This window comes from Gavia stellata, chromosome 1 (assembly GCF_030936135.1).
Source record: "Gavia stellata isolate bGavSte3 chromosome 1, bGavSte3.hap2, whole genome shotgun sequence".
Classification (NCBI taxonomy): domain Eukaryota; kingdom Metazoa; phylum Chordata; class Aves; order Gaviiformes; family Gaviidae; genus Gavia; species Gavia stellata.
This window is the reverse complement of record NC_082594.1, coordinates 61,070,655-61,095,339: the sequence shown is the minus strand read 5'-3', so window position 1 is coordinate 61,095,339 and position 24,685 is coordinate 61,070,655. Positions and strand designations below refer to the sequence as shown.

The following is a 24,685-nucleotide window of genomic DNA, read 5'->3' as shown; positions in this document are numbered from 1 at the left end:
AACTGTACTACTGTGTTGCAGTAATATGCTGTGCTACTCTAATATGCTGGTCTATCATAGTGGCTCTGCTATCCTCACTTCAAGAGGAAGAGTCATAAAATGAAATGGCTAAAAATAACTCTTAAAGATGAGAAGCTGGTCCTATTCAGCTTATAAAAGGGAGGCTGAGGTAAGATCTTGTGTAGCTACTCATACACATAGGGGAAAAAAGGATCTAAAAGTGTGTAGTTCTGGCTTTTAGGAAAGAAAGTAAGACTGAAAGTCTTTTTAGTCTTATATAACATGAGACAACCAGATCCAATGAGCAGAAGTCAGGCAAATTCACCTTGACATATGATGCAGTTTTCTAACAGGAAGGATGATAAATTAACACTGATTTTGGAGGGTGGTACAGTCACTATAATTGGAAGGTGACATTAGTTGCCGTCCTAAAGATAGGATTTGATCCAGCTTCTGAGAGCTTGAAAGATGCATAGGCAGGTACCTAAGTAAGCCTAGGTGGTTGTGTTCCTTCTTGCCTTGGATCTTGTGGCTCCAAATACCTCTCTATCATCCACTTTCATCCACACATCACTAGGGGAAGGAAGGTTCAACAGTCTTGCTTGCATAATCCCACAGACCTGGCAGCTCTGCAGTCATAGAATCACAGAATCACAGAATATCTTGAGTTGGAAGGGACCCATAAGGATCATGGAGTCCATCTCCCTGCTTTTCTCAGGAAACTAAACCACATGACTAAGAGCATCGTCCAGACTCTCCTTGAACTCTGACAGGCATGGTACTGTGACCACTTCCCCAAGGTTCCTGTTCCAGTGACTGACCACCCTCTTAGTGAAGAAGCTTTTCTTAATGTGTAGCTACTGAACTACTGAACTTGTCCTGATGCAGCTTCATTCCATCTCCTCGTGTCCTATCACTGGTCACCAGAGAGAGGAAATCAGCACCTTCCCCTTTGCTGCTACCCTTGAGGAAGTTGTAGACTGTGATGAGGTCACCCCTCAGTAAATAACTGTAATCTGTTCCCAAGGCTCCTCTCCTGAATAAGAAGAACAACTGGCCAATTTTTCTTTTTCTCCATTTTTCTATCTTATTCTAAAGCATCAGACTTCGGCTGGAGCTGGATGCAGGACAGCAGATGGATTGGTACTCTGAGATGCACCAAGTGGGTCCTGTGAGTTGACTGATGACTGACATTTGCTCAAAGTCCAGTTGAACATCAAATCTGGAATGATAGAGAAATGTTTCTGGGAGGAAAAATATCTCCATACTGGAAGGACTCATGACACTTTTTGCAATTTAAGGAAAACAGGTCCTTTCTGTTGTAGTAGGCCCCTTCCACTGTAGACTGATGCCTCAATCTTGTCTGTTCCCTGTCTGTGCTACAAAACGGTTTAGTTGCCGGAGGATTGAAATATTTAAGTCTAATTAAAGTCATTGTGTTCAGTACAGGAATGTGTGGGTGACATTTACATGCCTTTAATACATGAGAAGTCAAGTTTAAGTAATTTAACAGTCATCTCTGGCCTCTGAAGATGACATACTCCATGAAAAGATGAAATCACCACTTCTCTTAATGATCTCCCTCACGAATGCAGCATCAAATTCAGCCATCAAATGTAATTTGTTGCCCCAAAGCTTTCTGCTTATCAAGGGTCTTTTGGGCCCTTCCTACCCCCAGCTCTTTTCAGTCTCTGCCACAATGTGTGCACCCTGCCAGCATGGACGGGCAGCCCACCTCTGCCTGCCCTGGTTCCTCTCTCCTTCCCCGCAGGGGAGACTGTGGGTCTCTCAGCCAGGAGCAGAAAGCTGGTGCACTGAGCCACACGCAACATCTGCAACATCTGGAAGGCAGCACTTGGGACAATACCCCAGATCATCCTCCAGAACTGGAAGCTGGTACCTCCATCCAGAGCTGAGGGGTTTAGGCTTGCAGCTATCACCAGCAGAGAGGTGTCACATATCATTGGTCAAAAGCAAAAGGAGCCCAGTAGCTAATAGGGTCTGAGTGCCTGTCCCCATGGCTCCATGATAAGGAGCTTCCAGAAGCTATAAATATATTCAGAAGGCAAAAACAAATGGAGAAGGTGCAAGCAAACAGAGGAACAGGCCTTATGACACAGGGGAGAGGTGCACACCACCATTAGCACATCTGTATCAGAAAATGAATCTGTAACAAGGTCTGCTTTACCACCTCCCCAGAGCTAGCACAGTTGTCCAATACCTCAGATTCACCTCTCCCAGGACCTGTTCTACCTGGATGATCCACACCCTCACCTTGGGGCATTGCTTCCCATCCCTTTTCCTACAAGACCAAAGTCTCACCACTTGCTTTTGGTAACACCTTCAAAATCTGTCTCCAAGCTCTCATTAAGATCCTCTTGGAATAGACTTTGCAGGCAGGGGAAAAAACCAGACATTTTGAGGTGAAAACAAACCCCTAATATATAGTCACATTAGTCATAGCATCCCAGAACTCCACGCCCTGCTCAAGACTCCTTTGAGCTAGACAGGGTACAAACACAGAATAAAATATTGCCATGTCACAGACACTTATAATTCTTTGACTATTAGCTTAAAAGAGCCAAGAAATCTCGTAGATGGTGTTTTACATTCACTTTCTGCTGTACAGACAGACCAAAGAAAGTACAGGGAGTGGACAGCCAGGTTGGTTCCTTGATCCCTTGGAAGTCAGACGATCATTTCACTGTATCCTGAAAGTACCAAACATATATACCATGTGACAGGACACAGAGTTGTTTTACACTAGGAGTTTTAAATTACTTATTATAGTAAGTCCTGTGGAAGGGGAGTCTGTGCAAGCAAAACACAGTGTGTCTAACTGCTGTGCAAAAATCTGCAGAAATTTTAGGTATTTGGACCTGGTAGGGGAAAAGAAAGTGCCTACATTTCCTTTACAGTTAATGGAGCGGTATCTGAAGATACTGGAAGGGAGGTGCAGCCTCACTAAGTCAGATGTTTATCTTTCTTCATTAATTGCACAGAGACTTAAATGCTAGATGACTTTGTCTATTCAGAATCCACTCTGAGTAGTCCTCTTTGAAGATACCGACCTAATAAAGCATGACCAGCTCTTTTTAAAAAAGAAAATTATAACCATGGTGTCCCACTTTCCTATCATGTAAATATTAACAGAGTGATGAAAATGCTTGCTCCAGAGCACTAGAGCCTTGGTTGTGCACCCTCATAAACCCAGGGAAGTTTGTCTCCATCTTTCCCAGGAAAATCTCCTAAGAAACTGGTTCTGGTGTACTAAGTAGGGGAGAAAATTTCCTCCATTTCTTGTAAGGTGAAAAGGTTATAGGCTACCAGGTGAAAAAGGACAGGCATGGGACTTCTTACCTTGGACGCTGTCATGCAGGGCTTTTTGAGTGTGAGTTCTGTCATTTTGATACACTTTCCCTCCTCTTCTCCCGGAAATAACACAGATAGGTCATGTGATTGCGACTGCTTCCTTTCTGAGTTGCAAGAAATAGCTGAACAGATGTAATTTTGTGGCCAGCCACATAAAGAAGTTGCCAATATGTATGAATTGGTTATGACACCAGGGTGGAGGAGAGCATAATACATATAATATAGTGAAAGCTTTAACGTAACCCCTGAGTTTTAGCTACTAACAGAGGTAGCTAACTTACCCTGTGGGGACTGCTGATCTCCACTTTGTAGTGATGTGCTATCTGCAAGTTTATCAGCTGGCTTTCTCCAAGTCTTACCAACTATCAGCAATGTAAGCACATATCTATCATATTGATCTGAGGCTTTTATAAAACAACATTTTCCACAGTAACTCAGTAATAAAGAAGATGAAGTAGACACCCAGAGCAGAAAGTTATTTTTGCAAGGGAGAAAAATACAACTATTATTTTAAGACTTCAGGTTAAGAGGCTCCTTCCTCCCTTCCTTCTCCTCCTGTCAAAGGTAAAAGCCAGTTTGTTGTAAAAGCCAATTTGTCATAAAAGCCCCATGTGTGGGTTTGTGTGAATAGGCTCTACAGGGACATACAGACATGGATGGAGAAAGAGTTATAGAAAACAGCTGGCTGAAGGCAGGTGATGGAGATGAAAGGGCGCACGTGAGGGTCTCCTGAGAGCTGATAAGCTCTGTGGACTGCTCCTCCCGTGAGCCCACGAGAACTGATAAACACACAACACCACAAGTCAGCTGAATTTAAGAGCAGCTGCCAGCAGGCACTGGCCTCAGCAGCAGGTGGGCTTTCTTGGAGGAAAAGGAGGAGGCTGCTGCCCTGCAAAGGCTGTGGGCGCACACCCGTCCCACCGGGCTGAGACCCTCAGAGGACAGCAAGCAGGGGCCCACCCCATAGCCATCTGCCCCAGTGCAGCTGGGGCAGTTGATGGGTAATTACCTGCTGCTAATTGTAACAGCCTGTCTCCATTAAGAGTAATGGCTTTGGTAATAAAAGGTCTCCTAGCAGACATCAGCTGTGGTCTGTGTCTCCCCTGATTTGGCAGCATGTTAGGGAAAGGGAATTTTCAAATTTTCCAGCCTATTTTTCAGTAGAAACCATTTGTTTTCCCCAAAAAACTACAAAATTTTGTTCTCAACCTTTCATTTTTTGGACTGTCATGACTACTGTTTGGGGATTTTAGTTATTAATGATTGTTCTTATCTCTCTTTTGTTTACCTCACTGGCAAAACTGTAGATGTGGGGAAGAGAATGCATCTTGTCAAAGCATTAAATGCTCTTGTTTTGTTTTTCAGGGAAGAATAATAAAATATAATTTTAAATTCATCAAAGAATGTATCTGAAGAAGAACCAATGCTTTTCAGTTAACCCCATTAGGAAATACTTGAGATACCTCCTTGAGCATACTATGATAGGAACAAATCAATACAGCTGTGTAACTACCACATGTTCTGGGTAGAAGAGGGTAGCAAAAGGATTGTAAAAGCAATGGTCTTCTTTCCTCAAGATTCACAGGCACTTTCCGCCTAGAGACAAGCTCAGGTTAGATAGTAAGATCACTTCAGAGGCTTTTTGTAACATTGAGTCTTCAGCAATTCTAAATATAAATACACATTGCTTAGTACCAGTCTTGTCCTGCTCTGTCTATGGTTAGAGTTTGTCTGTATATGGGAATTTAGCTACAAGATAAAATAGTTCTTTATATAAATATCTTATGAGTCAGTCCCAGCTGTAACTCCAAAGTGGTGAAGTTGTTAAGTAAACGCTGTTAAGAGAAATGTAAAATGAGCTATGATTTCTTCACAAGAAAATGCTTTTATGGTATATAATGTTGGAAAAAATGCTTTAAAAAGGCAGCATTGGACCCCATGACATGCTATACAAATGACTATTTGAAAAGTAACAAGGTTAAAATTGGATAGAGATATGAATGAACAAGTCTGGCATAGCTACCGTGATGGCTTCACACTAGCCACACTGGGGCATCCTATGATGCTTCTGTAGATTAAATCTTACAATCTTTTCATAAGAAGAGAAATGGATCTTTTATGAATATGAAAAATGATGTACCCTTTGCATAATGTGTTTCTGTCTGTAGATAAATCTTTGTATTATTAGCTCATCAAACCTAGTCTTTTATTCTATTATTAAAATGGGATAAATTATTTATATAATTTTTCATCAGTTGAATTAATGTTTATAATGGTGGCTTGTGATAATTTTGATTTCTACTTCTTCTCACTATGACTTTAAAAAAAATTATAATTAAAATTCCCACCATATTTCTAAGTTTCCTTTTTCATCTGTGGTATTTCATGGAAATATAATCTATGCATTATTTATTTTTTGTCACAAAACAGTTAATTTCTTTATAGCTTCATCAAAACTGGACTGCCTGGGGAGCCAGCCAATTTTATCAGCAGTTAAAAAGTTCATTCTTTTAAATTTTAAAATATACTGACTAACATTTTTTATGGGCCATATGTTAAAATTTAGCCATGTTCTGATAAGTGATCATCATGTACAACTGATTTCATGGGATTCTAATTCTTATTGTACCTCAATGGTTTCATTACACATCTGTCACATTACAACCAAATTGTGATTGCCAGCTACGCAAATGTAAGTGGTGGAGCATATGCTATGTTTCTTAGGTATACACAGCTGACTTGAAAAACAAGCACCATCAGCAACAAATTTTGTTTCAGTTTCATTGACTTCTTTAGATGTTCCTGCCATTGAATTGTGTTATAAACTGCCAGTAGTCTAAAACTGATAACAGAGCCTTGTTCTTGTGTGGTCACATCTGGCCTGCATTGCTAACAACAGCAGAAAGCTTATAAGCATTCCCTTTTGATCTGATGGCTTTACATAACTCTAAATTGGCACTAAGAACAGATCTGTGGCTGATGGAGGTCCTGATGTTGCTAATCTGGAAGCAGATGAAGCTTACACTAAAGTCAGCAAGACATCATACAGAGGAACAGTCTGTCCACCGTGAAGTGGTGGAACTAGGAAGTGTGGCTATCTGAATCATGGTTTGGGCCACTGTGGGGCCATTTTCAAAAGCACTTGCACTTTATGGCAATGACATAAAATTTCTTACATGGAAGACTGTATTTGGTTTGCGTGGCAGCGCTTTGGTAGCAGGGGGGGCTACAGGGGTGGCTTCTGTGAGAAGCTGCTAGAAGCTTCTCCTATGTCTGATAGAGCCAATGCCAGCTGACTCCAAGACGGATCTGCCACTGGCCAAGGCTGAGCTAATCAGCAGCAGTGGTAGCGCCTCTGTGATAACATATTTAAGAAGGGGGGAAAAACCGGGAAGCGGCAGCCGGAGAAGAGAGGAGTGAGAATATGTGAGAGAAACAACTCTGCAGACACCAAGGTCAGTGAAGAAGGAGGGGGAGGAGGTGCTCCAGGCACCGGAGCAGAGATTCCCCTGCAGCCCGTGGTGAAGACCATGGTGTAGCAGGTTGTCCCCCTGCAGCCCATGGAGGTCCACGGTGGGGCAGATATCCACCTGCAGTCTGTGGAGGACCCCACGCTGGAGCAAGTGGATGCCCAAAGGAGGCTGTGATCCTGTGGGAAGTCCATGCTGGATTAGGCTCCTGGCAGGACCTGTGGAGCAGTGGAGAGAGGAGCCCACGCTGGAGCAGGTTTGCTGGCAGGACTTGCGATCCCGCGGGGGACCCACATTGGAGCAGTCGGTTCCTGAAGGACTGCACCCCGTGGAACGGACCCATGCTGGAGCAGTTCGTGAAGAACTGCAGCCCGTGGGAAGAACCCGCGTTGGAGAAGTTCGTGGAGAACTGTCTCCTGTGGGAGGGACCCCACGCTGGAGCAGGGGAAGAGTGTGAGGAGGAAGGAGCGGCAGAAACAATGTGTGATGAACTGACCACAACCCCCATTCCCCGTCCCCCTGCGCCGCTTGTGGGGGGGAAGAGGTTCAGGAGTGAAGTTGAGCCCGGGAAGAAGGGAGGGGTGGGGGGAAGGTGTTGGTTTTTTAAGATTTGGTTTTACTTCTCATTATCCTACTCTGATTTTGATTGGTAATAAATTAAACTAATTTCCCCAAGTCAAGTCTATTTTGCCCATGATGGTAATTGGTGAGTGATCTCCCTATGTCCTTATCTCGACCTATGAGCCTTTTCCTCATATTTTCTCTCTCCTGTCCAGCTGAGGAAGGGGAGTGAGTGAGCAGCTGTGTGGTGATTAGTCCGGCTGGGCTTAAACCACGACAAAGACGTATCATTAGGAAAATACGTCAAAAGGGTAGTTAGCTTGTTTTCATGCAGTTTAGATCCAGAGGCGAGCACTGCTATCTCAAGAGGCACTGGCCAGCTTTCTGCAGAACACTGCCTATGTTCTCTGAAACACCACTTTCAGAAAATATGACCTGTGTTCCCAGAACTGTTCAGTTTGAGAGAAATGATTTTCAATTTATTTCTTTGCATATGAAACGAGTGTCCCTTTGGTTAGTGTCATGCCCTAGTCTAAGGGATGAGAAATGAGAATTCAATAGTCGTGTTTCTTCTAGCATGAAAGCCTAGACCTTGTAAATATGGCTTCTTAAATTTAAAGCATCTGAGCTGTGGCTGAAGTTGCAGAGCTCAGCTAGATGATAGTATGAAAATGTTATTTACTAAGATTAGTTAATCTGTTAATATTTTCAGAGTGTTCAGAAAATGTGTAGGTCCACCTAGCAGCTGGTGAGTAGTAGTTTCTCTGATCTGAATCCCTGCAGAGGCAAGGGAAAGGACTATTTATCTAAGAAGCTGCTCCCTGTCTCAGAAACATGTGGTCAGCCTTTGTGACACCCTGACAAAGAAGCAGGAACAGAAGGTATCACTCTGGAGAAGTCACTCCCCTAATGGATGTGAGGAGGAACTTTCCTTTCCTACCTACCCAAAAGACTTAAGGGAAACACACAGAATAACTGCCAAGCTGCCATGGAAAATGAACTCCTTTATTTGGTGTGCTAGGGTCTGAATGATGTAGATCTGGGAAGAGGATTTTTTGTGTTTTCTTGGGACACCTCTGATTAAAAAAAACGTATAATAGAAATAATGGATTCTTCGTGGAGGTCTGAGGGCCTTGAGGACTTAATGGCATCAGTAAGAATAAAGGCAAAGAGGATACTAAGGACACATTCAAGACTGAACTTAGATGTTGTAACAATGAAGGTAATTAGGACAGATCTCTGAATGGGATCCAAATAATTACCACGTTGAGCCGAAAGATGCCTAAATACTTTCAATACTTAAAGGGTGCTTATAAGAAAGATGGGGACGGACTTTTTAGTGGAGTCTGTTGCAACAGGACAAGGGGTAATGGTTTTAAACTTAAAGCAGGTAGATTCAGACTAGATACAAGGAAGGAATTTTTTACGATGAGGGTGGTGAAAGACTGGAACAGGTTGCCCAGAGAGCTGGTAGATGACCCATTCCTGGAAACATTCAAGGTCAGGCTGGATGGGGCTCTGAGCAACCTGATCTAGTTGAAGATGTTCCTGCTCGTTGCAGGGGGGTTGGACTAGATGACCTTTAAGTGTCCCTTCCAACCCAAACCATTCCATGATTCTATGATTCTAAATTCAAACTACTGAGTGCAGGGTTGTGAGGTGAAAGTCAAGATGGGAATGACATGTACTCAAGTACATTCTCTGTCTCAGTCTTGATGTAGACATCGCATCCCTTTTCCTTTTCTCCTCACAGGATCATTTCCTTAAAGAAGGGTCCTTCAGTCTCCCTTGGAAGCTGGGCAGGGCTTGCTCCAACCTTTTAAAACTTACTTGCTGCTTCTGCCACCTTTCTGTAGGATAGGGTAGTAGACAGAGCAGCTACTCAGGATGCAAATATTACAGTCTTCTCTCTGCCTCAGGGGTTTCAAACCCCCTTTGTAAGGTTTTTAAGCATCTTAATATCATGCAGCAACTAAGCAAGGGCAGTTAAGGATTACAACGTCAGACTTCAGTGTTTTTCCCAATTTGCCTCATTCTGCTTGAAGCTAAGGAAGAGGAGAAGCAACAAACAGACAGAGGTGGGTGCATGTGGGTGCATAAAGCTCTCACAGTGATATGGCTGTGCGTTAAGGGTCCCTGAGATCTCAGTCCTACTTCCAGGCATCCTCAGGCGAATCTTTGCAAGCTGCTTGCATCTGTGTGGGGGAAGAAAAGGTCTCACAGCAGCAGAGAATGGAAAAGTAATAAAAAAATTAAATTAGATAAAATTAGTTTAAATAATGAGAAAGAATATAGAGGAGATGATCTCAGAGGTAGGTGCCCTTTTGAGAAAGTAGCTTTATTAGATTTTGATTTAATTTATTAAAGCTAGGTTGACAGTGTCTTTTTTTAATGCTGTGTGGAACTTTATCTTCGGTTGATGGACAATGACAAAAAGCAGTGCATCTAGCATTGAGTGTGGTGAGAGGGAGGAACTTCAAGTTTTGTTCTGTTTTTCATCTTCTCTCCATATTTTGGCCCTATTTGGCAGCTGATGCCTGCTAAATAGGCTTACTGCAGAAAAGCCCTAAAGCCTTCCAGTTTTATGGTACCTTGTGGCAGCTAACTTGGAAATAATCTCAATAACAGAATGAGACTTAGATTTGGTGCCTAAATAGTAAAAAACCAAAAAAAAAAAGGAAATTACAATTTTAGTAGCTCTTTTAGTTAAAGACTTTCAGGTGTTTCCAGTTGGCTAACACACCTTTTAGCTTTCCTTTCAGTTGAAATCAAGAGACATGACCTTTTTTTTCTATGCCCAGATCAGGGATAATCTAAACATTCTTGTTACCAAACCATATTTCTTGGGCTTGCTTAACTCAGCTTATATACAAAGCATGTTACAACAAGGAAGAAATAGGGTCCTCATATTCCTAAACCAAAACACTCACATTTAGAAATAGCAATATGCCTATACCAGCTCCGAGCGCTCCTTGCTGGCATGATACAATGGCTCAGGGGCTCTGCCTGTTTTGTTTCTCCTTGGTCTCTCATCAGTTCTAATGCCATTTTATTTCTTTGTACTAACAAGTTTATGAAGATACTTGTTAATGAAGCAAAATCTGATTTTCCCATACGTGTAGAGCTCGCTACATTGCTCTGTGATCCCATGAGAGTTTATGAATGATGTAATAAGAGATTAGCATAAACCAGAATAGGATAATCTATCGAATCAGCCTGTGATGACTATTTACTTTTCTCTGTGTAAGTCCAGCAAATTCCAGGGATAGCTAGACCCTAGACACCCAGATATCTAGAGAAGTCTCTTACTTTCTCAATCTCCTCAAGCAGATGCTCCTCCAGCCTCTACCAGTGCAGAAGGGAAAGCATGGAAAATGTTCCCTCCTGCCCAGATTCAGGCAACCCTGGGATGGGATTCAGAATATATTAGGAATATATTCCAAAAATACTGGACCCTAGGTTATTTATTGAAGAGCTCAACTGTTTTTTGCTTTGCCTAGTTTTCCACAGCAGTATTTTCATCCTTGCCAGCTGCCACATGAGTTGGACTCTCTCTAGAACTCAATTGAAACTTAATACATGTTAGAGGCAGAATTAATTAATATAATCAGTAACCTATTCACTCTTCAATGAGTTCTGCAAGCTTTGTCTTGCCATCATTCAGTGTGAAAATGAGCTTTAGCTGAAGATCTGATAGCAGAATTTCTGCAACTCTTGTGACATCTGAACCTATATTAGTTTTTATCAAGCTGATATCTACAATTCTTGATTTTGCTGCTCTAGATCTGACTTCAGATGGGTAATGGGGTTAAAAAAATAGCTTTAATTCTGTTTTTTAATGCTTTGTTGCATTCTCTCTTAAATGAAAACTAACAAAACACTGCCCCTGAGCAGTCCTTTTTTTATTTAAAAAAAAATAGCAGAATGGCTCAGATGTCTCCATAGAGGATGATTAGACCATAATTCTAAGCCATCCTCTGCTCTTACTTGTATCGCTGATGATGAATAGCAACTCCAGTGATTTGACAGTTACTCCAGATTATCAAGAATGCATATGGGAAACAAACTTGGGCCTTGTTTTCCAACAGCACTCTCATTTTAACACACCTCATTTTAATGTACCTTGTTCTAGACTTCCATGACACAAGCCACAGAGTAGTCATTTAGTGTAATATAAATGCAAGATCTAAGATGTGCGGTAGATACACTGTCAGTCTCTCTTGTAATTTATTATTTACAATATGTTCTCATTCATTTGCAGTACAAAAGTACATCACTATGTGTTTTAATTTATTAAATAGTAGATCGTTACCTCTAAGGCCCATGCTCCAAGTACAAAGTAAAGCCTTTAACTGAAATATTTTTGGTGATCTCTGTGCAAACTCTGTGTGGTACAAGTGGCTACTCAAAAATTAACATGTTAATGTAGCTGAAGAGCTGATGAGTTGCCCAGATCAGACACGAGACGAATAATTTGGCTGGGGAAAAAATATGAAAAAAATGTGAAGAACTCAGTGAATACTTTTCCTTTGTTAAAAAAAAAAAAGTTTTTTAGAAAGTTATTCTAGATTAACAGCATGTTCAGCACAAGCATCTACTGGACATTGATATGAAGAGAAAGACCTGAAGAGAGACGTTATATGTGTTTTGCGTAGTACCTTTCATCCTAAGGCAAGACTGTGTTTATTTTGCCTTCACTGTCTTTATTGGAGTTGCTAATTTTTTATTGGTGTAGCAAAAAAGAATCCACTCCAGACCCTTTTTTCTTCCAAAAAATCATTGCCGAAAAAGGACTTGAGACATAATTCTCATTCATAGGTAGGCCTTGCTACTTTATTCTTACAGTATACAAGATGTTAGACTGACTGCAACTGTAAATTTCTTCCAGATGAAAAGCTTTCATACACTGGAGTGACAAGTAAGGGGGACTGAGTGTAAATGAGGATAGCAAATGCCTTTGGAAAAACCTTGCTTTTCATTGCTCTGTGGTCATTTACACTGCTTGTATAGTCACCTACACCTAAGCAGGATAAATTTAACATAACAATAAATCAGGGGTCTCAACTTATCCAATCATTTCCAACTCTCTCTACACATAGATACACATGAGAGAGGCAAGGGAAGACATGACTTCTGTGTGGTGCAAATCTCTACCTTCAACAATGACAGTATTGAGAAAAGATCTGGAAATGCCAAAAGCGTCAAAGAGGGGCCATCACTGATACCAATCAGCAGAACACCATGCCAGAACCTGTATGGGAAAAACTAGAAAAAAGCAAAGATGCTAACTGGAAGAACATGTTAACTGGAAGAACAAGGAATAATAACCGTCAGACCAGATGAAGAGCCTTTCACTGGCTATGGTAAGGTACTGCTTTCTCTCCTCACTGAAGAAGCCGTGGCCAACATTTTTAAGCTGGGTATTTAAATCAACATTGCCGCATAACAATCTAAATAAATGTCCCAATTTTCAGATTTGATGTACTGTTGCAGCTTTTCTTGGCTCCAGAAAGTATGAATTCTCAGCACCTCAGAAGATCAAGCTGTTTATGTGGGTGGTGATCATAGTAGAAAGTTAAACTGATGTAGCTTAACTTGCACGTGCAAATTAAGAAACCAGCACATTCACACACGGGGTATTTTTCATCTGTAGATGTCTGACCTACCTACTATTTTATTCACTTTATTGCCAGCATGCTAATTTTTTAAATTAACCCAAATAGTTTTCACTTTCTGTTTATTGCCATATCACCCATATGTAATAAAGGATTGAATTCAGCTTGCAGATTAAGGCTCTTAAATGTAATCTCTGTTATGGAAAGCTAGTCAGTAGAGTCAGTGGAATCAAGAGTGGTTTTCAGCTGACCTGATGCAAAGCTGACCCGGTGTCTGTTTTGAGGCGAGCAGAAAGTCTACTCTTCTTTAGAGTCCATTCACTGTGCTGAAGAAACCTCACTGACTACCTTGAGAACAGAGACAGCTATCTCACACATAGGTATATATAGATTATGTGTAAATACACGTAGACATCTTACATTTAGGTCTTTTAAACTGGGAGCTGAAATCCACTCGCTATGACTATCATCAAGCATCAAAATTTTAATTCAGTCTTGAATAGTCACTTTATACATCCATTGTAGAATAATTGCATTCCTAAATGTAAAAAAGTTAAGTCCTATTACAGCTGTCTTCAGCAATACTCATATGTTAGTAAGCTCTCAGAACCAGAGCATATAGAAAACTTACACAGTTTTCTGAAGTAGAAAGCACGGCATTGGAGCTAAAGAATGGATAGTTTTCCTGGTGTGGTCTCTACCAAGAAAAGATTTTTCTTTATTTAGACAGGAAGAAAAAGCAAAAGTGGGTCACCTGGGAGGACAGATTTCCAAATCTCAGTTGTATCTCAATGGCACAGCAAAATTGCCTATCAAGGTACTCAAGCTAGATCTGACTTAGTTCTTGTGTAAACCTTGGCTACTTTTATGTTCAGGGGAAAAAAAAGGAGAACAAGTATCTTTGTTCTTGATCACTTCTGCTGTGGAAATGGTTAGTGATAATGAAATCTGGCGTGTAGAGACCTCTCACTGAAAAACAACAACAACCTTGGCACTGTCTCTGTTTACTAAGCTCTTTAATTCCTTTAACTGTTTTTTGTCTTATTTACTTGGGCTAGTCACAAATTGTTTTATAGCATCTGACATATACATAATATACAACAGAGAAAAAGCTTCAGTCACCAGTGACCGATGCTAAGGTCACTACCTTAGCATCATGACCTTGGGTCAAGTCTTCAAAGTATTGCTTTCAGTGGGAAATACCTAAATATGTGTAATGGTTGGGCTGCAGCCCCTAAAGTTAGACATGAGGAGTGGAGTAGTGTCAGTAACTCCTTCCAGCAAGCAATTCAGTGGATGGTTCTTCTACTTTTTGTCCTAACAACTCATTAAAACACATGCATAGAAATTTCTCATCATTCATCATGCCAATGCCAGGAAGGACAGTGTTAGAGACTGTGGTGGGACCAGGACAAAAATAACTCCTTTTTTTCCTTACAATGACAAATTTTTACAGAGCATTCTCAATTTCTACGTCTCCCTCTCCTGAACGAGGGAACTCCAGCAGCTTTCCAGTACAGTTCTGCATTTGTAGATGTGCCCTGCATTTGTAGATGTGCCCTGCTGCTGAAGGGATCAGTCTTTGTCGTGACCTGGGAAATGAAAGGGAAGGCTCCTTACCTTCTTGCTCAGTTATGTTTAATACCATATTTTCCTTTGCCCATTGATATTTCGTCCATCTGCCTATGCTGTGCACAGCTCTCCCTTCCCTCACATCTGGAGAGACAGTGCTGTGGCAACTGCATCCCTTTTAAGTTCATACTGAGAAATACAGCCACATGGTTCTCCATCAGGCTACTTAAACATGCTTCTCATTTGTACCCAACTTGGGATGATCTACATGTCCCTGCAGTATGCCAGAAAAAACAAGGGAAGAACTAGAAGTCTGCCCCAGCTCTCTCCTGAGCTTGCCATGTTTCTGGATATGTCTGGAAAGAGAAAGCCTGAATCTACTGTAGGGCACAAAGACCTTCAGACAGGTGGAGAGATCTAATGCCTGGCCCACGTATGCTTTGCTATACTGGACTGTTGTTACAGATAACGGCAATGATAGGATCTAGTGATTAGACAATCACTCTTTTTAGGCTGAAGAGAGCCTTTCGCTGCCAGGTCTACAGTTTCAGCCACTGGCTGATTTTGTGGATGGACTGGATTCAGTTCTCTGCATAATCAATGGAAAAATAAAGATACTCATGTAGGACAGACTGGATTTCCCCTCTTGCCTCGTGTGGCCGAGTGTCTACCATTTCAGTGAGATCAGTTCCTATGTCAAGCAAGTAAATAGGTGAGTCGGCTTCTATCTCCAACTATTTCTTACTTATGTATTTGAAGGGCACTGCTTATCTTATGACAGTTTGATATTGCTGGCTAAGTTAGATGCCTTACACAACAAGCCAAGCCTGGGCAATAATTTATTCTAAGGGAAAACACATGTACTTGATTCATGTTTTGAATGGTTTGGATTCTCTTCCTTCAGGAGACTCTGATTTCCTCCTGTGGATGATGATTATTGTTTCAGAGAACATATGTGTTGATATGAAAATACTGCAGACAAAAACATTTCACGAAAAAAGTCCTCTGCGTCCAGCAGGTACATGTTTGTAAATTCCCCTGCTCTGCTTTGATGGCAAACAGATTTCTGCTGTTCTTTGGTGATCCGTCCTCATGTTCACAGTGCTGCATTGTCTACACATTTCACTGTGATTTGTTTAAATAGCTTGGCAGCCCACCGCACCACCTTTTGTGCCCACCGCTTTAATTGGTGCAGCTGCTGCCTTAGGGTGCTCTGCTAAATGGCGCCAAGGCAAATATAAACAGTCTGCAAACACATGTTCAAGCTTGTCACCACGGTACTTCTCTTTATCCCGTCAGGAACTAAGTCTTTGCTTTCTGTATCAATTACACTCTCATTTAGATCAACATATATTTTATGCTTCCTTGTTGGATCATAGCATGAAGTACGAGGTATCATTCTTTGCTTATGCTTTCATCCGTGTTTGCTGGTTTTCTATTCTATGGATATTTCAGAGACTTCGTTACTCCTATTGCTTGGGTCAGTGACAGAACACTACGGTAGCTTCTTCTTTCCCTAATAGTTTGATTTCTTCACATCTTTCAAATACAATAAATATAAACTGAGACACAAACGTAGAAGCTTTTTAGAAGCTCTGCTGAAGGAGAATTCTTTTGTTCCACTTAAACCACTTGAAGCATTCGGTTGTCCTTCACTGACACAATTTTTAATTTAGCCAGAAAGCTGTAACTCAAATGTTTTGCCCTTTAAGAACTAGAAAAGTGTCACTAGTTAGTCTTCATAGCAATTACACATATCTGAAATTAAATCAAGCCAACTACAGATATCAAACCACTGTATCACCTAAACAACTTAGACTAAGCTATTTTTAAGTCTTTCCTCTGTCCTAAAATCTGCAATATTTGCTTAGATTCACAGTTATTTGCTTCTTCAATGCCGTTGCCTTTAAGTCCTTGAGACATTTCTTACCGCGTATTTATTTTATCTTAACTGTAACTGCTTCTTCAATGTTTTTATATTTCTCAAATTACTGCCCTCTGCCCTGTGGTACATGCTCTTGCACTTTATGAAACTTCTATTATTGAAGGGAAAGTGAAGAGGCACAATCTGCATTTGAAAGTGGTGCCAGGACCAGGTTTGTTTAAAAATGAATGCTTTCTTCTCTAGTACCCGTAGCTGTATTTTGTTTGCGTAACAACAACCATCTCAGATTTGCTACAGATTATGGTCTATGCAATGACTGACTTGTGTTTCCACAGAGCAAAGCACTGCAGTAGTAGCCTCGCAGTTTAAACAGGGATATTGCCCAGTCCCCTGCCATAACCAGAGTGCTTTACAGCTGCTTGTACGTCGTGGAGTGGCCAGGGCTCTGCTCTCCAAGGTTTTGGTTGGTTGAGCCAGGCTCTGTGCTGAAGCTGGCTGGAGTCAGTACCGGGGCAGCCCCTAACAGCACAGGCAGGAGATGGCTGCAGGCAGAAAAGCTCAATCTGTAAGTCCCTGACTTGTCTCTAACCCCTGCCAACTGCCTTAAAGGCGGTCACTGCCATCTGGTTGCCGCAGGTTAGGCAGAAGTAAGTATGGCCATCACAACCTGCTCAGGCACGTCTGCCGCAAGTCTGATGGAGGGAATTTTAATAGGCTTCCTGAAGACAAATCCCACATGCAAACCTACATGGGTCCCTCCCACATCGTATGTCACCCCTTTTGCTGGACTCTGTGCTCTGCCAGACCATCTGCATTTAGCTTCTCCCTTGGAAAAAGCAGGGGTGATACATACCCCAGTGGACTGACACACGTTTATGGCCACTGGACTTCACATTTGCCAGGGAAAATGTTCACACAGTTAAGGCATGCAGGAGCATTTCTGCATTTTATGAACATATCTCATGTTTTTTACAAATTGATGAATGAATTAAATTCTGTCTGATGCGGGACAGTATCTGAGCTGTCCCAATCCAGCTGTTTCTTCCAAGCGAGGTCTTTTATCCTTTCCTGAAAAGATAGACTTAGTGCAGGCACAGTCTGTGACTGTGTTTTACCAGGCCCAGCATGCCGAGGTCTTGATCCTTGACTAAAGGTCTTTGGCATTACTACATTAATAACAACAAATTTTTCAGTAAAGTGATCTTGGCACCTCCTTGTAAAGCATTTCACTGCGCTTCCAGTCCAAAACAGGGTAACAGAGCAGGGTTTCTGACCTGGGTTTTTGAGTGTCAGACCACCTCAAGTAACAGTCGGTCCACATCACACTCACAACCCACCAACCTCCCAGTTGCTTTCTCATGAAATCTTGCTATACTGTATGGAGGTAGTAGAATTCCTCCCACAATTGCTCCTCCTGAACATCAGGACCTTAGGCCCCTACTGAGAAGGCAGCTCAAGGCCCTTCTTCTCCCATTCAGTTAGCTCCTTCTTTCCCACACAGGCAATGCCATCATGAAATACCAGGCTGGTAGGATAGAGACAGATAATGGGGGACACCACTCATGCACATGAAAATATCCACTTGCCTTAGTAACCTAAAACAATCCCAGGACCTCAATGTATGTTCGCCTTTACACAGGCTACCCAACCAGGCATAACCAGTACAGGGCACCAGTGCACCACCAGTTTAGGGTACTAAACTGCAGGAACTCCCTGCAGCTCTTTCATCACCTTGGAACAACAGGTAAATCCTCATATTTGGTAACTTACTTTTGTATATATGTAGTTATGAATTTGCCTAACATCTGCTTGTGAGAATATGGTACATTCTCCACTGTCTTCCTCCCTTTCTCAGGTAAGAAATGCCACCCTTATACTCCTACAGAAATTGGCACTGGGCTGGAACTGGTGGATCAGCATGTTCTCATTTGTAAGATCATCCAACGTTCAAACTCATCCTTTTCATTCTCTCAGGGCAAGTGCACCCGTATGCTGAATTGCAGGAGAATGACAGTCCCTCCTTCTTCCCTTTCCCACTAGGAGCAAGGTGACATTTCCGAAAAGGCTGGATCCCTTTATCTCCATTGCTCTTGGTACTTGGACACTTCTTTCTGATGTTCTCCCTGTGGAAGAGGGAGAACAAAAAAAATCTGCCATGAAGTATGATGAAGAGTTCAGAACTAGTTGCCTCCAAGGATGGCAAGAGTCTACAGTTATAAACATTTAGTTTGGGATGCAACTTGTGAATTATCTCTGTATGTGTAAACCCATGAGATGAGTATCTAAGCTCCATCGTAATCAATAGGGATTTAGGAGTTCTATACAGTTGCCTACACATGGATAACCATCACTGGCCATTTGAGATGCTGTAGGATGTACTGTGTGGCCTCCATCTGCAGTTCCAGAAGGGCCTGGGTCTCCCACAGACCCAGAATCATATCTGCCATGCCTTATGTTGCAAGATATCCTAGGAAGTCTCAGATGGCACTAGATGTCTAAGTCTCAGCAGCCAAATCAAGCTCCAGGTCTTGACGGACTATAATGGAGTATAACCATCTAGTTCGCAGGTAGACATCTAGATGTCTTCTTCTGCAGGCTCAATCTCACTAAATGGTAGCTACCATCTTTGTGTTTTCTAGACTATTTGGGAATTACGCAGGCTCTGTATTTTAGAAGATGAGTTTACAGTTGATGTGCAAACCGCTAACGTTGTCTAATTTACTCTTGCAAACAATGTATGCTGAAACTTTGGGCTGCAGGGGTTATTCAGTCCACAGTCTTACTGACAAATATACAAGATCTTTATATGGTAGGTGTGCTTTGACATCTTGGGAAAACTGTCTCTGTTCTCAAAGGACTTCCAGAACAAGGCTTTGCTTAATTTTCCTTGCACAAAAATAAGTACTCTGATGCCGCCACCCTGTGAGAATGGGTTACCTGGAATTTGGCTCCTCCATCACCCTGGCCTCCCACATGGAGTCCCTAGGTAATGACTTCTGTTCTCTGATCCAGACGACAGGGACTCTTGGTGGTATGCTGTAAAAGCAAGGGGCCTTTCATTTTGTTGTATTCTTCCTCTCTCTCAAACCTGCACTAGTCTCTGTCAATCAGAGGTCTTTTTGGCACAGCCTGAGTGACCAGAATACTTCACTACTGCTTTCTCCCGTTCCCCCAAATGGGAACCTGAAATCCTTGGAGGAAGAGCTGACCAAATATTACCTGTTGGTTTTCCACTTCTCTTGACTAGCAAAGACTATGTAGATGACATTTTCTTCCACAGGTCTGCTGACCTTTTATGTGTATATCCCTTTTCAAGTAAAGTCTTACTATTCTGTGGTCCTAAGACAGATAAGAACCCTTGAGGGAACGTTTTCTTCTCTTTTTCCAGGTTGTTTTTTGATTTGATCGCTTGCACATCGTACGCAGTAAAGTATGAAATTTATTTTTGTTCGTGAATCTTCCTACTGTGATAAAATGCTTACACCCAGTTCAGTGTCAGTTAATGATAGGCCATTTATAAATTAATTAAAGTGTTGAAAAGGATAATTTATACTTAGGCTAAATAGGTCTAAGCATATGTTTTAGACTTTTTAAGGTTGTTATACATATTTCACCTGAGAAGAAAAGACTTCGTCTGTTTTTTTCCACATTAGGTCAAATCTTCTTTCAAAAGGCTAATCTTTCCATGACTTTGACTTTGCATAAAGAGGAATTTTGAATAAATTCTTACTTTTGCTCAGATATTCCTCTGCAGGCCTGCCATTTTTTGGGGACCTCCTCAAGGGCACTGAGTTACCAGACACGCAAGGTGAACGTTAGTTTTCTCCGTTGAGATACGGAGTTTCTGCTTCTGTCCTAGTGAACCTTAAATCATGTATCACCGTCAGAACCAGCCCCCTTCCATTCTGTAGCCACAATTCCTGACATCTGGAAGATGATGAAATGCTCAAGAGAAATTTTACTTTCATTTAGAAAGTAGGGAGTTGCATGCTAGCCTGAGGGAGGTATATAAACCAATTACTTGGGTGGAAAGCTTGTCAATGGCTTTTTGTTTTCTACAGATCACAGACTGTTCCCAGCTATATAATGTTGGCTCTTGTGGTCAAGGAAAGATAGGCACAGACCTCAGATATTTTGGGAAGGCTCTAGATCAATTTTATGTTTGTAGGGAGCAGTGACATATGAGCTACCATGAATAGCGCTCGGGCTGCTGTGAACTCCCAGCCAGCTGGCTGCAAGGTGGCCGAGCCAGCTCGTCTTCCCAGCAGCCCGTAAGGTCTGCACGCCAGGAAGGACTGCTCGTTAGCCCAACAGGCAGCACAGCCGAGGGGATGGGACAAGCGACCAAGCCGCTGCTCAGCATTAACTTCTTCTGTGACCTTTGCCTCACTCTCTTTCTAACTTTTCTTAAATTTTATCAGTCAAGTTTTGCTTATTTTTATTTTTGCAAACTTTGGTGCTAACAGGTAGGTACCTACCCCCACCAATATTCTGCAAACTCCATGGGCCACTTCTCACAATACAGCCCTTCACTCCCGTGTGTTATTCTTCAAATCTGTAAAACAGAGCTTAAACATCATGTAGATAAGGATCTGGCAACAAAGCAGTTCATCTATATGTATAAATCTAGAATCTCGCTGAAACTAAGACTATTGGGAAATTTTTGGTTCCCAGTGCTTTTGTTGGTGTGCTGACCAAATGTTTACTGTAAGAGTTTCCCAAGCGTTGGTAACCAGACAGAAATCCTCACAGGGCAGGAAAAGCACACACACAAACCTCTGCATTTTTCATACTTCAGCCTTACACCTCCTGGAGCAATGGCAGCTTCCACAGCTTCAGAAGAAAACACCAACATCTGACCATGTCTGAATGAATGCAAGTATTAATAGAAATGTCATAGGCGAAAACAGTGCCCTGGTACTTCCGTTTTTTACTCTCTTACTGGAAAAAGTTGATGGTCAAAGAGGTAAAGATGATCAGGAAGGTGGCTACCGATGACTTCGGGAATGAGAGACAGAGCAGGAGAGGAGAGCGAGGTGTTCATGGTCCCACTTCTATCACATCTGTTTTCTCCTTCCTCTTTCTTCTTCTCAGCAGCTCCTTTCTGCTACTTCCTCATTGTCCTTTCCCTCATTTATTCATTTTCTCTGTTCCATCACTTCCAGCACCTTCCAGTATCCACACAGTCCAGCCGAGCATCTGAAGGGGAGAGGGAGAACGTGGGCATCAGCTTCCAGCTCTTCCAGTGCCACCGCTGCCATGCATGGGTGCAACCGCTGTGGGCCTGGTCGGCGCAGCTCTCCCGCTGAGGCCGGGTAGGACTGGTGAGAGGGCAGTGCTCCGGGGGGGGACCGTGGGGAGCAGTGAGTGGCACCGCTGAGGAGCTGCTCCGTCTGCCTGCGGACCTCTCCACTTGTCTGTGCAGCAGGTGCTTTGTGGGGTTGTTTTAGCTGTGCCTCTGCAGGTATTAGGCAGTGCTTGGGAACCCCAGCCACGGCCCAGGACTCCAGCGCGGACGGTACCGCCCCAGCCGGAAAGAGACGGCGCTGGCCTCTGCTGGGGCAATCCCAAGCCCTCACCGGAACACTTCTCAGGTAGGACGGCGGCAGGGAGAGCAGCCAGAAACGCCGTTCTCAGGTTGGCTCACGTGGCTCGCGGCCGCGTCGGCCGTTCGTGTTTGTCCGCGAGGGACAAAAGGCAGCCTTGGGGGAGGGCAAGGTGCCGGGGCCAGGACACGTCGGGGGGGCAGGGGTCCGTGCTCAGCGGCCCGCGGGGAGCGGCTTCGGGGCAGCCCGCCTGTCCCCCCCGCGGGCGGTGCCGGGCCGGGCCGCACGTGGGTACGTGACGGCGGTCGGGGCCGGCGGGGCTGGGCGGCTCCTCCTCCCCCGGCGCCCGCCGGCGACTGGGCGCCGAGGCTGCGGCGGGCGGCGCGGGGCGGCGCGGCGCGGCGCGGGGCGGGGGGTGCTGCCTCCTGCGCGGCGGTGCGGGGCGCAGCGGCAGCCGGGGCCGGGAGGCGAGCGGCCCGCGCGGGCGAGGGCGGGCGGCGTCGCGGGGCGGCGGCGGCGGCGGGGACTGCGGGGCATCGGCGGGGGCTGCGGGCGGGGTCCGCGCCCGCGGCCGGCAGCGGTCTCTGCGCCTCAGCCGGGCTTCGCCGGGTGCTGGCGGTGCGCTCTCCCGCCGCGGGGCTGCACAATGGCAGTCGCTCAGTAGGATGGATCCTGCCGTGGCTTTTGTTCTGCAGATCCACCCATCCTCCTAGCAGTCAAGTACCAGGCTATGGTTTTCTCTCTGGGGATCTTTCTTCCGCGTTCTGCCGGTGTCTCTGATGAGGTTTTGGCCTCGGCTGGGATTTCACTACCTTACTTTTCGTTTGGCTTCATGCTGAAAAAAGGGATTTCGTGTATTTTCTCTCCACGCTTTTGGTTATAATCCAGTGTTGATCTAGGGGGAATAACCATTCAGCCTGGCTGAAAAAAAAGCATCCGTTGAAAAGTCTCAAAGAAATACACCACGTGAGGAAAAAAAACTGGGAGAAGATCGGAATATAATCGTTTTTTCTATGATAAAACTGGTGCCCCTCTTCAGGAGAACTGGTCTCAATTTATTATTATGCAACCACAAGGATCTCTTCTTTCTCAGGGTGTATAAGCTGCTGGATTGCTTTTCGCCCAAATCAATGTGGTTTCTTTGGAACATTTTCAGCAAAGGATCGCATATGCTGCAGTGTCTTTGTGGCAAGAGTCTTAAGAAAAACAAGAACCAAACTGGTAAGCAATCCATTGCACTGCGTTGTTTTTCTTTTATGCTACCCTGTCTGTTGCTCGCCGAGGTAGATCCGCAATCCTGCTGAGGGGAGAAGGGGGAAATATAACGAGGCCAGCACGGACATGCATGTCCATACGTGTATGAATAAGCAAGGAGCGGTTTGGATTAGCTTCAGTCCCTGTCACCACGGAAAAGGAAAAAAAATAATCAAAGGCGACCCTAGCCCAGCCTGCATCTCCTAGTTTCTATGCGCTATTTCCAAAGAGGAAACTTTTATATTCCTACCCTTTTTGAGGGGACGCCGGTAGAGCCCCCCCCCCGCTCCCGGTCCCGTCCCCGATGCGAGCCCCCCGTGCACACCCCCAGCCAGTTTTGGGAAGGGGAGCCCAGGTCTCCCGTGCTGCTGTGAGCCGGCCCTGCCTGCGGTGGGCCAGTGTGCCGGCGCTCAGGTCCTGGACAGCACTTTCTGATTAGCTTGCGATATGTCACCCCACACACCCCCCCCACCCGCCGCCCTCGGCTTTCTGAAGTCAAGCCCGACACCCCCCGCCCGCGGCCTGGGGGCTCCCCCTTATCACTCACCCCCCGGGACTCTAGGCCGGGAAGGTGGAGGGGGGTGAGGGAAGGGGAAGGACACTTTCTTGGGGCCTGAGCCCAGGCGGCAACTCAGTCAGCAATGCCAAGCGGCGGCAGCAGCACCGCCGGGGCGGCTGCGCCTCCTCCGCCTCTCCCTGCCGGGATGACCCCTCTGTGCACACGCCGGTGTCTCTGCGTGCGTCTCCATGTCTGCCTGGCAGCCAGGATCATGCGCTTCGGTTCAGGCCGGCTCCGAAGGGGAAACTTGCAGTACATTACATAAGAAATGCAAATGCAGGTGCTCTGGGCCGCCCGGTCCCGGGGGGTCACGCTGCTGCTGTTGCATCCCTCTTGCTCGGGGCGTCCGTGCGGCCAAGCCCGCGGCTTGGCGAGCAAGGTGGGCGAGAAGGGATGCTCGGCGGGCGGCGGAGCCGGGAGCTTTTCGGAGGAAATACGGGCCCTCCCCGCCCCCCTCACACCGGGCTCTTGTCCCCCCCCGCCGCCGTGCTCGCTCCCCCCGGGCGGCAGGTTGTCTGCAAGCACTTGCGTGCCTGGGGAGGCGAGAGCCGCTGGAGCCCGGGCTGTGAGGGGAGGGATGCCGTGTCTGCGCCCTGGCGTGTGTGTGCCGGCTGCCCTGCAGTGGCAGCTCCCGAGCAGGAGGCTCCTGACGCTGGCACTGCAGTGTAGTAGATCATAGGCTCCCGTTGCCTCTCTGACACCCCAACATCAACAAGCAGCAGCCCTGGCAGCCCGCACCCCTCTCCGCCCCGGCAGCCGGGGTGCCGGCTCCTGCTTTGCCCAGCGCGGGGCCGGTGCAGAGAGTCGAGGTGGGCACCTCGGCGGATTTTTTCTCTCCCCCGCTCGCTCCC

The 24,685-nt window shown here is 44.6% G+C and overlaps 1 protein-coding gene across 2 annotated transcripts in view; it reads left to right on the top strand.

Annotated features, from left to right (window-relative positions):
• The first annotated feature begins 23,034 nt into the window (after positions 1–23,034).
• The window catches only part of FGF14 (fibroblast growth factor 14), a 418,620-nt gene continuing 416,969 nt past the window's right edge, over positions 23,035–24,685 (top strand). For both annotated transcript variants that reach the window (XM_059835820.1, XM_059835807.1), the window contains exon 1: positions 23,035–23,242. In XM_059835820.1, the coding sequence (XP_059691803.1) occupies positions 23,035–23,242 (208 nt within the window). The remainder of the gene's footprint in view (positions 23,243–24,685) is intronic.